This window comes from Bubalus kerabau, chromosome 11, assembly GCF_029407905.1.
Source record: "Bubalus kerabau isolate K-KA32 ecotype Philippines breed swamp buffalo chromosome 11, PCC_UOA_SB_1v2, whole genome shotgun sequence".
NCBI lineage: Eukaryota > Metazoa > Chordata > Mammalia > Artiodactyla > Bovidae > Bubalus > Bubalus kerabau.
In genome coordinates this window covers 58266134-58280263 of record NC_073634.1, presented here as the reverse complement: position 1 = coordinate 58280263, position 14130 = coordinate 58266134, and the positions used below count along the sequence as shown (strand labels likewise).

The following is a 14130-nucleotide window of genomic DNA, read 5'->3' as shown; positions in this document are numbered from 1 at the left end:
CCCAATGTCTGTCATTAGGGAAATGGTTAAACTAAGTATGATTCATCCATACAAATGGATATTATATAACTGAAAAACAAACAAGCAAACAATTGTGGCCACTCTCTATGTGCTGTTTTCAGTAGATCTCCAAGATAAAATTTAAGTCGAAGAAGAGTGTATGTAGTAGGCTACCTTTTGTGTTAAAAAGGGAAAATAGTATGTTCTCATTTGCAGGTTTCCAATTCTGTGTCTACCACTTACCTCTGGGCAAATTGGAGCAAAATATGTGTTATGTCCGCATTTCAGTGGCATTACTTAAAGGTGGAGATAATCATTATCACTTAAGGTTTTAGAAGAGTTAAGTGATAAAAAATACACAAAAAGAACCTAGTAAGACATTTGTTTCATGATAAATATTCAAAACAGTAGTTATTGATATTGGAATGGACTCTGTCTTCACTGTATAGACTTTAGGAAATAGTCTGAAAGCTAGTATCTCTAATCTAATATTTCTTATTTGTTATGACTCACTAAGTATATTTATATACATAATTATCTCATTAACAAGTGCCAAAGTGCCTGAGGATTGAAACAGGATAATATTCCAATTCAAACATTATGAAATACAGACCATTAAAGCTCCATCTGAAATCACATATCTAGAAACACAAAGCAACGTGGAAGGGAAATCCGATTTGTATAAAATTTAATTTGCAGAAGTTCTAAAAGAAACAGCCACTGGACAAAGTGAATTCCACCTGTGTCAAATCATCAGTCACCTTCAATGCCTAGGAAGACCCCCAAACACAGCATCTGGCAATCAATTCTCCATCTCTCAGTGAAGCCCAAAGAAACTGGGCGGGAACCAGCATGGTACTGTATAAAGAAAATCATGTGGGCCAATTCAATTTCCTCCTATGGCAGAACAACAGGTCACAGAGATAGGAGAAAAGCAATAGATGTAATCTACATGAGCCACAGCAAGTCTTTTGATTCTGTCCCACATGACAGTCCCATCAAAATACTCTGATGATTGGGTCTAAATCAGAGTCTGAGGAAGTGGTGGCCCCTCCTATCCCCTCTTGGGTCACTCAATCTTAGCAGAGACCCTGATAGAACTAGTATAACATCTACTAGGAGACTAGAGCCTGTTGGGAATGGTGGAGAATGGAGAGGAGATAGACGGGGGTGGAAATTAAAGCAGACCCTGAAACAGGGTGAAAGAGATAGAGGCAGAATGTATGTACATTTCTAGGATTATAGGACTGTGTTGCTACACTCAAAGAGGTTAAGTATGAGCTGGGACGACATGGTTGGTAGTAAGGAGCTTCTCATAGTGAAATCCAGAGGGGAGGAGAAGCCAAGCACCAGTGTATCATTTGTGGTACACAGAAAACTATGGGCAAAGGTGAATGGCACACATGGTTATTCATTCCTTTTGAGTGTGTGTGTGTTTATATGTGCAATGCACGCACATGTTAGAGAGAGAGAGAAAGAGAGATCTTCTTCAGGGGCTTTGTGTGAAAAACCATCAGGTTATAAAGGTGGAAGGGCAGAGCTCAAACTGGGGAGGGTGTGTTTCAGAAGCATATAGACATAGGAAAGTTTGTTTTAGACATTGGACATCTATGTCCTGTGATTACTATGGAACTGGAAAAGGGAGCACCCGTGTTACTGATGAGTTGAAGATTTGAATATGAGGGCAGAAGCTGGATGGATGCAGTTCTTTTTTAATAGTCCTTCTAGCTCAGATTCTATACTTATTATAGAAATATTAAGGGGTAGGGAATAGAGGTCACACATTAGATTTGGCTTCAGTTTGGACCCTAAGGCAGTAAACTTATCAGGAGAGCCTTCCAGGGTGAAGAAGACAGTGGTATTCTCCCACTCCAGGGAAATCATGATCTCGTTCTTAACACAATAAAGTAAAATTTCTCATTAGAAAGTTCTTCGTTTGTCATGTCAGTAACCGTATCTTCTTAACTGTGATGTCAGTTCACTAAAATAAAAAAAATGATTCCCTGTTCTGAACTCATTCTTGGTTACTGCATCATCATAATTGCTTGGTAATTTTATTACTACTCTAAGGCACGCAATCCTTCTTTTGTTGACTACTGAGGAGGAAATTGTTAATGACATTAATAAGATGATAATGTGACACGGAACTCTGGGTAATGTTTGTCTCTGTAGGGTTTTTCTGGAGAAGCGAGTACATTATTGGGAAGAAACAACAGCATCATGATTTTGTTAGATGCTCTGACATCCACCTCTGAGATTACCGTGAAAAGTAAATTAGATGCTGTATATACAAGGACTGGGCATGAAGTCATGGTTTAATAAATGCTAGTTTTTTTTTTCTTTTTTTTAATAAAGTCTAACTTAAACATTGGATTATTATCTTCTTTATAGATTATTGTTTGGTGACTAAGGAAATCATGACTCTTGTAAGCACTGGGCATGAAGGAAGAACTTGACAAGTTCATTCTTAATGAAATCAAAATAAATAAATAAATGAAACTGACTCATTATAACAGAAGAAGCCTTTCTGGTGATATAAAATAGGCTTAGAACAGTGTCTGGAAAATAATGAGTTTTTATTAAATATTTGTTTATATTGTGTTATTTTTGGAAAGGTTGAGGAGAGGACAGTTGGGGAGATGACATGAATGAACTTGTCCTATGACCTTGACTCATGCAAGCCAGTCTAGAAATTCAAATGCAAACTAACTCCTGCCTCTCCTCCCAGACTTTACAATTTGTAACTGCCCCTTTCCCCAACTGAGAAACCTGGGCTGAGGTAGATGGACTATGTCTAGTACTGTCCTGGTCCTCAGAGGGTCAAGATCCTGATAATATGAGGCCAGCATATCATGCCTGTTCTTTAGAAGCAAATACATTGCCTTCTTGTCAAAAGGGGGATTCCAAAGGGTAAAGGGGTGGGAATTGAAGAAAAAAAGGATTCATTTCATTTTTAGCTCCAGACTTCCTATGGCTTTGAGAATTCCAGCACCATTGGACTGTCTGGAGAATCACAGCTCTCCAGCTGATAAGGCATTTTGAGGTTAGATTTAAAAATATGTCTAAAATATGAAATTTTGTATTATTTTATCAACACGTTGAAGCTAAAATCTCTGCTGTGAGAGAGTAACCTCCAGGCTGGGAAGTGCAGGGAGAAGCATGTTGGGAGAAAAGCATCAGGGTAGGTGAGCAAGAAGAGAACTGGAATAGTGTGGACTAGTGCATGTAGAATAGTGCCTAGTGAATAGAGGGCCAGAGACGTGAGTGATGCCGGAGGGAAGTGGGAATGGGGGAGTGCAAGATGCCTTCCCAAGCAGTTTTTAAGGATGGAATTTTAGGAAACAACTTATGCAGGTATTACTTTTAAAACTCTTCATGTTAATTACCATCCAAGAAGTTTAAGGTAGACAGGAGTGAGGAGTGAAGCTTACCCATTGTTCAGCTAGAGAGGTGGGTACAGCTGCTGTTCTGGAAGCATAACCGGTACCCCAGGCACTGGTTAACAGATGAGGTGACCAAATGGCTGGACAGTCTAGACTAGAGTGACTTGACTTTGACTAGAACAAGGATGACAGAGTGCTGAATCCCATAGGGGGTACTACCAGTTTTTTATTTTTATTTTTTTAAATCCATTAGCCTCCTTAAATGGTTCCATGGGAAGGTGTGCTCACTCAGAAGCTGACTTCAGAAGAAAGATGGATCCCCAGCCAGGCCCTCTCCTGACTTCCATACTGGACAAAAGAGGAAATAGTTTTGTCTAAAGGACCTGGGAGGGATGGCTAACCTACCCACCCTCTTTTATCTGACCTGAATGGGCAGAGATCTAAAACATTGATTCTAAACTCTGACATTCCTGCCTTGGGATCTGATAGGGTCTCCCAAAAGATCTCTCGATCCCCCTTTTGGTTTTTCTCCCTGTGTTCCTTGTCATCTGTCACTTGTCTGCTGGGGAGATGTGTTGTTCTCTGCGTTTGAGTTTGAGCCTGAAAACAGAAGGACACCAGAGAGTCAGAAGCTTCTTTTCATTCAAATTCAGGAACCATGTTAACATGATCCATAGCATGAAGTGGCTAGAAAACAAGAGTCCATTTGTTTGGTAATTTCATGGGTCCATCTTTAATTAAAACAAACAAATAAATAAAAGTGAGATTCATTTTGCCTTCATGTCAAACACCGAATCACAGACAATGTCCTCTGTTGAAAACTAGATATGAACAATAATACCAAAGAAACAATGCATACATGCATGTGTGCTAAGTCACTTCAGTTGTATCCATCTATAGAATCCTATGGATGGTAGCCTGCCAGGTTTCCTCTGTCCGTCGGATTCTCCAGGCGAGAATACTGGAGTGGGTTACCATGCCCTCCTCCTGGGGATCTTCCCTAACCAGGGCTGGAACCTTCGTCTCTTATATTTCCTGCATTGGCAAGAGGGTTGTTTGTTTGTTTGTTTGTTTGTTTTTTACCACTCGCGCCACCTGGGAAGCCCCAAAGAAATAATAAAATATATGTAACTGAGCTAGATTCTATGGGGCTTACCTGGACAGATCCTTCCCCCATATCTTCCACTTTAGTTCCTCTCCTCTCTTTAGATAACAGCATTTGATGCACGTTTACTGAGTTGTTTGCTGCTGCTGCTGCTACTAAGTCGCTTCAGTCATGTCCGACTCTGTGCGACCCCACAGATAGCAGCCCACCAGGCTCCCCCGTCCCTGGGATTCTCCAGGCAAGAACACTGGAGTGGGTTGCCATTTCCTTCCCCAATGCATGAAAGTGAAAAGTGAAAGGGAAGTCGCTCAGTCGTGTCTGACTCTTCGCGACCCCATGGACTGCAGCCTACCAGGTTCCTCCGTCCATGGAATTTGCCAGGCAAGAGTACAGGGCTGGGGTGCCATCGCCTTCTCCGACTGAGTTGTTTAACAGATGCTAAAAGCACCACCAGATGGAAGAAATTAATTGCTTGATGACCGTGAGCGTGTAGCCCCCAGGCCTATAGGTGCCTGAGGATTGATAATATAAACACCTATGACATCACCCTGTTATCTCACCATCAGCTAATCAGAGACTTGTGCACGAACTGATCAACAGACTCTGGGGCTCCCGTCCCTCACATGACCTTTAGAAATGCTTTGCTGAAACCCATCAAGGGGTTTGGGTGTTTAGATCACTAGCTACCCTGGACTCCTTGCTTCGTACCCTGAAATAAATGGTGCACTTTTCTTCACTACAATCCAGTGTTGGCAGATTGGCTTTATTGTGCGTGGACCCAAGTTTGGTTTGTTACCATAAATGAAAAGTTAGCTAATGTGAAATGTTTGTTGACTTTTAGACATGTCAGGGTTTCTCAATTAATTTGATTAAGCATTGATGGAAGAAAACTCTTGAAGACTGTAGATTTTTGCTTCGTCATTTTGGCAAATTCCAAGTTTCCAGCATATCAGGTTGATTTCAAACCATCACATTTTATAACATTTTATAATTATTTACTGAGGCTTCCCAGGTGGTTCAAGTGGTAAAGAACTCTCCTGCCAATGCAGGAGACATAAGAGATGCAGGTTCCATCTCTGGGTTAGGAAGAGCCCCTGGAAAAGGATACGGCAGCCCACTTCAGTATTCCAGCCTGGAGAATCCGATGGACAGAGGAAACTTCTAGGCTACAGCCCACGGGGTTGCACAGAGTTGGACATGACTAAAGCAACTGAGCACACATACTTATCTACTGATTTGTGTCTTTTATTTTCATAAAACAATAATCTCTGAAAGAATAACTCTTGGATATCATTCAAATGTTTTTTCTTTTTTATTTTCCAAGACATTAGTCTATTCTTTATCTCTTTAAAATTTTCAAGACACTGTGGACAGATTTAAGTTTTGACAGATGAGTCAACTTAGAAACAGAGAGGGTTAAGGACTCTCTGAGGGTCACATAGGATGTTTATAGCAAAGACTAATCTCTCAGATCTTTTCTTTTTTCTTGTTCACACTGTCATTTGGTTATGGGGTTTTTAGATAGATGGGATACTCATGCAAGCACCCTTGCCACTTTAATCATTATTCAAATGAACTCTATTTACATACATCTATGTCCAATGTTGGAGCCAGGTTGGTGGCTCTTTAAAAATAAATAAATAAAAAGATTATGTAGTTCTCTGTGACTGCATCCCCACGGGCCAGTGAGGGGCTGAGAATCCTTCGAAGCCTCTACAAATGGTTTCATGCCTTTTCATATAGGGTCTGGATTTTATGATCTCAAAAGTTTTGTGGCACAATTCAATTAAATGTTTAAAAAAAATAATGTGTACACCCTTTAACCCAGCAACTTGATTTATAGGAATTTAACTTAGGAAATAATGCAAGTAATGAGTTAAAGATATATACACCAGAAAAGATGTGTTAACAAAGATATTTGTGGTAAAAAATAGTGTCTACAAATTAAAGGTCCAGTCACAGGAAATTGGTTGAGTGAATGATGGCCAGTCCATGCAATGGAGTATTATACAATGCTTTAAAATGACTCTGTAGCATTTGGTTCATCTATAGGGAAAGATTTCCATAATATTTTGTAAAATAAAAAAAATACCATTAACAATATATTTCAAATATATACAATTTGCAAGTATTACTGATGTGACATCTGGGTGGTAGAATCATGAGTTGTTTTAAACTTTCTTCCAAATAATTTTTAGTATTTTTTTACTATTCATAGTGAACATGTAAGTTCCTTATAATCATTGACAAGGATAAAGAAGGGGACATTTTTTCACTTTGAGCAGCTGCATGGTATACTTCCAAGTTAAAAGTTCTCTTAATGGAAGTACTTGTGAAGAGAGAATATTTGGTATTCTTAAAGTGTTCCAGAATAGGGCTTATTTAATGGACTGCTATATAGACAAAAATCTATTTGCTTTGTTATATTCATTGAACCTGGGGTGGGGGATACCCAGTATAAGTGTCATATTATGATAATGCATCTACTTATATATAAAGACATTGCCTGGCAAAAATTTGAAATGACTTTTCTCCTGACATGACTAATGTTATTGCTGTTAATTAAGTGGCCTGTTTGGAGGAATAGAATAATTGTGAAGTATTTTCAGTACATTCTTGTCTTTGAAGAAAAATGAGTTCCCATAGTAATAGTGCATATTTATAGAGTAGATAGTATGTAAAACAGATTAGAGGCAAAACACTATACTCAAAGCACTATTTTGATTTTTAATAAGACAATTTCAACCTCGTGAAAAATATTTATAACTGAAGCATTACTCTTAGAAATGCTGGATTTGAGAGATTAGTACCAAGTTAGTCCCTGGGGCCGATAATAAATAACATATGGGTTTGGGGCTCCCCTGGTGGCTCAGACAGTAAAGAAGTTTCCTGCAATTCAGGAGACCAAAGTTTCATCCCTGCGTCAGGAAGATCTGGAGAAAGGAATGGCAACCCACTCCAGTATCCTTGCTTGGAGAATTATATGGACAGAGGAGCCTGACCTGCTACTGTGCGTGGGGTCACAAAGAGTCAGACACTACTGAGCAACTGACTCTTCTTGGAGAAAACCATTCTCAACTTCTCTCATGAACTGCAAACATTAGCAGCAAGCTTTTTAATTGTCTAGCAGTGTTCTTTCTTAAAAGTTGTACCTTGTGATCTAGAGACTTTGCCTCAAGGTCTAAAGTAGGCTGATAAATGCTTCCAAGGACCGGCTTCAATAATAGTTCTAGTTATTTTATGGACAAAAGAAATTTACGTATCCAAAAGAAACACCAAGTAAGGTGGAGGTGAATTGCACTGAACCAGACCTTTCTGACCACTTTTATCTTGTATCTCTTCTTCCTAAAGCAGAAATCCCAAGGCTGCTTCTTTAAAGTATATATATTTTTTATGTATATATATATAGGCTGCACTGGGTCTTTGTTGCTGCACACAGGCTTTCTCTAGTTGCACTGAATGGGGGTTACTCTAGTGGTGGTACATAGGCTTCTGGTTCCAGAGTCTCCTCTTGTTGGGGGACATGGACGGTAGAGCCCAGGCTTAATAGTTACGGCACATGGGCTTGTTGTTCTGCAGCATGTGGGATCTTCCCAGACCAGGGATTGAACCCATGTCCTCTGCACTGGCAGGCAGATTCTTAACTACTGAACTACTAGGAAAAAACCCAAAGCTTCTTCTGAATGGTCAATTCTAATCACTTTAACAGTGGGTTAAGTAGGATCCTGAGGCCAATTTTAATCTCTGTGGGAAAACGGGTTATGACTGATTAGTGATATCTGCCATAGTTAGGTACTGGAGAGCAACTATGGCCATCCAGCATATTCTTCAACTCAGATCCAAGAAAAATCATTTTATAAATACTAGCTGGGTGGGGCCAGAGGAATTTATGACATGTTATAATGACTTTGTGATTGCAACAGGCTCTATGCTTGATTGGTCTAATCTCTCTGACTAAAATTCCCATTTGTAGAACTTTAGAGAATGTGAAATGCCTTACATCATTGTTTTTTAGTTGCTAAGTCGTGTCTGACTCTTTTGTGACCCCATGGATTGTAGCCTGCCAGACTCCTCTGTCCTGGAATTCTCCAGGCAAGAATACTGGAGTAGGTTGCTGCTTCTTCCTCCAGGGCATCTTCATGACCCAGGGATTGTGTCTCCTGCATTGGTAGGCAGATTCTTTACTGCTGAGCCACCAGGGAAGCCCGAGATGTCCTATAGCTTTGGATAAACTAAGATAATCTGTGGACTGAGATTGAGGCTGAGAAGTCTGTGATGTGTTATATGGAAGGCAAGAAATTCACTCTGTAGTCAAGTTCTCTTAAGATGTCCCTCAGATGTTCTCTGAGTAAAGCTTGAACCTAGAGTCCTCTTGGGCTGAATGCAGAGCCCCCAATAGGTGATGGAACTGATTTCTTAAGACCTACTACGCTGCTGGCTCAGATGGTAAAGAATCTGCCTGCCAATGCAGGAGACCCGGGTTCAATGCCTTGGTTGAGAAGATCCCCTGGAGAAGGAAATGGAAACCCACTCCAGTACTCTTGCCTGGAGAATTCCATGGACAGAGAAGCCTGGCAGACTACAGTCCATGAGGTCGCAAAGAATCAGACATGACTGAGCAACTAACACACACACGCACTCTAAACAATAAGCTGACAGTTTTGTGGGTGCTGTAATATTAGCACAGATAATGTTCCACATTATTGATCTAACCCTCAGAGTACTCAGTTTGTTGAGGTGGAGTCCCCATCATATCCCTAGAGGAGTGGAAGGCTGAAGAAATGAACTTGATATCACACAGTCTATCAATCATAGAAGCCAGATGCACACCCAAGTCTTTTCTGCATTCTATATTCTGACATTAATGGGAGAGAAGGTAAATTAAGGGTTCCTAATATACAAAGGGCGGTAGTAACTTTGCTCATTTATGTGACTCATAAAGTGACAGCAGTTTCATTGAGTGCTGAACAGAGTTTCATGTACCAGGCAGAATGTGGGGAGAGTGTGTGTGTATGTGTATGGGGGGGGAGAGGGATTGTGTGTGCACACAGCACATGGCAAACATTTAAGCGCACAGCAATCGAGTGGGAAGATAAAGATAGCTAATAAGTGGAGCTACTGCCCCAACCTTAAAAAAAATACTTCAAATATGCTTGCATTTGACATAATCCTACATAATCCTGATTCTATTTAAAACCTGTCAAGAGGCCATTTATTGATATTTTTAAAAATAGGCAGTAAAGGAGAAGTAGCTATATTAGTCGGTAATTTAAAAGACTTTTTTAAAAAAACCTGGAATTTTCTATCAGATAGGAAGAAAAGACAGCTATATTCTTTTCATTGTTTAGGTGCCCTCATATTGTTTTATTTTTGTCTTTTGAACTACAGGCTTTGCTATATAATGAAAAGACTGTCATTTTGCAAAAATATTTGCATTTATGGTTATGCAAATGACACCTTTTTCAAAGAAAATAAAGTGCTACATGCAGGCAGAATGCTGATTAGTTAAGATATGCACATGATTTTATGAAGCAAATAATCATCTAAAATATATCACATTACAAAAAATATAGAAGTTAAAATCATCTTATTTTCTACTGATAACAAAATTCAGAGTGCAGTCTTGAAGGAAAGTGGAAAGTGGAAGTTGCTCAGTCCTGTCCAACTCTTTGCAACCCCAAGGACTGTAGCCCACCAAGCTCCTCTGTCCATGAAATTCTTTAGGCAAGAATACTGGAGTGGATAGCCATTCCCTTCTCCAGGGGATCTTTCCAACCCAGGGATTTAACCTGGGTCTCCCATATTGCAGGCAGATTCTTTAAGGTCTCTTCTTGCCTGGAAAATCCCATGGACGGAGGAGCCTGGTGGGGTGCAGTCCATGGGGTCGCTAAGAGTTGGACACGACTGAGCGACTTCACTTTCACTTTTCACTTTCATGCATCGGAGGAGGAAATGGCAACCCACTCCAGTGTTCTTGCCTGGAGAATCCCAGGGATGACGGGGCCTGGTGGGCTGCTGTCTACGGGGTCGCACAGAGTCGGACATGACTGAAGCAACTTAGCAGCAGCAGCAGCAGCGAAGAACATTGGGTTACATGTATCATTTTTCATTTATGATTTCTTCAGGGTATATGCCCCATAGTGGATATTTTTTAAATTGTTAGGTGTTTCATGTTTCTCCCTCCATCAGATACAAACAATGGATGTAGAAAGGACTAGAGACAGCAGAGAGATAAGATTTTCGGGTCGCTTCAAGGCCTAGTTCATCATCTAAAGTTCTCCCCACCTGTTGATTGATGCCTACATTTCTTTTTTTTTTGCTGACAGTTATTCTTCAAGGTAATTTAGAATGCTGCTGTTAAGGCGCTTCAGTCGTGTCTGACTTAGTGCAACCCCATAGACAGCAGCCCACCAGGCCCCGCCATCCCTGGGATTCTCCAGGCAAGAACACTGGAGTGGGTTGCCATTTCCTCCTCCAGTGCGTGAAAGTGAAAAGTGAAAGTGAAGTCGCTCAGTTGTGTCTGACTCTTAGCGACCCCATGGACTGCAGCCTACCAGGCTCCTCCATCCATGGGATTTTCCAGGCAAGAGTACTGGAGTGGGTTGCCATTGCTTTCTCCACTTTAAGGTCTGAGCCACCAGTAAAGGCTTGAGGAAGCAAGTTGTAAACCCTAATTGGCCTGTCAAGATTGTGTATTGTCACCATGCTTATTTAACTTGAATGCAGAGTACTTCATGTGAAATGCTGTGCTGGATGAAGCACAACCTGGAATCAAGAATGCTGGGAGAAATATCAATAACCTTAGATATACAGATTATATCACCCTTATGGCAGAAAGCAAAGAGGAACTAACGAGGCTCTTGATGAAGGTGAAAGAGAAGAGTGAAAAAGCTGGCTTAAAACTCAACACTCAAAAAACTAAGATCATGGCATCCAGTCCCATCACTTCATGGCAAATAGATGGAAAATCAGTGGAAACAGTGGGAGACTTTATTTTCTTGGGCTCCAAAATCACTGCAGATGGTAACTGCAGCCCTGAAATTAATAGATGCTTGCTCCTTGGAAGCAAGGCTATGATCAACCTAGATAGCATATTAAAAAGCAGAGACATTACTTTGCTGACAAAGATCCATCTAGTCAAAGCTATGGTTTTTCCACTAGTCATGCATAGATGGATGTGAGTTGGACCATAAAGAAGACTGAGTGCTGTACTATTGATGCTTTTGAACTGTGGTGTTGGAGAAGACTCTTGAGAGTCCCTTGGACTGAGAAGAGAAAAGAAATCAATCCTGAATATTCATTGGAAGGACTGTTGCTGAAGTTAAAGATCTAATACTTTGGCCACCTGATGGGAAGAGCAGACTCATTAGAAAAGACCCTGATGCTGGGGAAGATTGAAGGCAGGAGGAGAAGAGGATGACAGAGAATGAGATGGTTGAATGGCATCACTGACTTAATGGATTTGAGTTTGATCGAGCTCTGGGAGATGATGAAGGACAGGGAGGCCTGGCATGCTGCAGTCCATAGAGTGGGACATGTCTGAGCAACTGAACAATAGCCAGTTACTATTTCTGTTTAACAGACTACTCCCCAAACCTAGAGGTGTGAAACTACATCCATCTTATTTTGCTCACAATAAGGTAAGGTAAAGTGTTTGGAAAGGGCTCATTGGACATTGCTCATTTGGGATTTCTCCTGACTTTCAGGCAGATGTCAGCTGTAACTAGAATCATCTGAATGTTCAGATAAACTGGGTACACAAGACGGCTCATTCCTGGAGTAGGCAGTTCCCTGTCTGCCAGCTGGGAGCTCAGTCAGGCTGTGGACCAGAGCACCTGTACAGCCTCTCCAGCACAGTGGTTTCAGGGTGGTTGGACTTTGTAAGTGGTGGCTGGCTGGCTTCCCTCAGGGCATACATTCTGAGCGCACCAGACAGAAGCTGCCTGGTCTTTAATGACTGGCCTTGGAAGTAGGACGTGGTCTGTTCTGCCATACTGTTGGTCACAGCTGTCGTAAGTGTACCCAAGGGGACCCTATCAATGGGAGAACTTAAAAAGAAATAGGGATTGTGTTTTAAAACTTCTGCAACCTCCTTTTATTAAAATATGTTATTTCTACTTTTTTTTTTTTTAAGTTGCAGCAGCTTATCATGGTTTTGTTGACTTCCCCATATCATTCTTAAGGTTCCCAAAAGTTCTGAAGGGGTAACTCTTTTAATTCTTTTTTTAACAGATGTATACTAAGTGTCCAATATATTACCACGATAGAGTAGGAAATGGCAACCTGCCCCCTCCAGTATTCTTGCCTGGAAAAATTCAAGGACAGAAGAGCCTGGCAGGCTACAATCCATGGGGTCCCAAAGAGTCAAACAGGACTGAGCACACACACCACCACCATATACTATGAAGATTTTGCTAGAAATCTACCACACCAGTTAAATAATTGGGCAAAGCTGCAAGCTGCTATCAGACCATCATCAATAATCACTAGTGAAATCAAGAATGCATTTTGCCACTCCCACATCATAAACTCTTCAATCTCAAATTGTTTTTGTCCTTTTAATTTCTAATGATTTTTTATTTTTTTTTTTCAGAATGGGTCCAGAATAGCAGTGCAATGCTTTAGAATAGAAGCACAAGAAGCACACTTCACATTTCACTCTGAGATGCACCATCTGGATCAGAGACTTAGAAATATATCCAAGTAAAATTTCATAAAAATGGGCCACTGGAAAAAAAATGTGTATTGTTAATCTTTGGGGAAACAATAGAATGGAAATAAAGATGGCATATTTTTCCAGTGTAATGAACCTCAACAGTTTCCATTGTGGCTGCCCGAGCGGGTTTGATTGCCAGTTGTTAAATGAGCCTGCATCTCAAAAAGTGAGAGTGGATCATTCAGCACAGAGGCAGACAGATGATGTTTGCTTTAAAGACAGAGATTACACCATTGCAAATATCATTAAGGGCGGTTTCACAAAGGCCAGTGTCCCACTGCTTCCCCAGGCGGAAGGTTGAATCTTCCCTTTCCTTCCAGTCTTATTTTCAAAGAGTTTTGCACAATAGAGTGGGTTCCAAGGACTTCTCAGGCAACTCAGTGGTAAAGAATACGGCTGCCAATGTAGGAAATGCAGGTTTGATTCTTAAATGAGGAAGTTCCCCTGGAACAGGGAATGGTGACCTCCTCCAGTGTTCTTGCCTGGAAAATTCCATTGACAGAGGAGCCTGGTGGGCTGTACTCCATGGGGTCACAAAGAGTGAACATGACTTAGTGACTGAGCATGTAAAGCATGTAGGTTCAAAGAGGGCCCTCATCCACAAATGTATAGAGAGTGATAATGAATGGAACATTTGGGGGCAGTTGGGAAAGTTGCTGAGAAGCTGTGCCATGCCTCCACTGGCCTCTGCTCCAGTTTTAGAGGTGACCTTGACTCCATCACTTGTTCTTGGAAAATTCTCTGGTTACTTGCCCAGGATAGGTTAACTGCCTACAAATGCCTTAATCAAGGCACTCAGACTCTCAAGGTATATACGTCTTCACCCACAGGAAAAAGAAGTCACGAAGACTCTATTTATAGGTTCTCAGCAGATGAGACCTCCTACATGGTATAATTGAAGAGGGGATAAAAGAGAAGTATTCCCC

At 40.9% G+C, this 14130-nt stretch overlaps 1 protein-coding gene across 4 annotated transcripts in view; it reads left to right on the top strand.

Annotated features, from left to right (window-relative positions):
• Positions 1–13282, top strand: part of LOC129623203 (catenin alpha-2) — a 674017-nt gene extending 660735 nt beyond the window's left edge. For 3 of the 4 annotated variants that reach the window (XM_055540375.1, XM_055540376.1, XM_055540383.1), the window contains one exon: positions 13082–13282. In XM_055540375.1, coding sequence (XP_055396350.1) covers positions 13082–13195 — 114 coding nt within the window. In that variant the 3' untranslated portion in view covers positions 13196–13282. The remainder of the gene's footprint in view (positions 1–13081) is intronic. The other variant, XM_055540382.1, reaches the window with a different exon arrangement.
• The last annotated feature ends 848 nt before the right edge of the window (positions 13283–14130 follow it).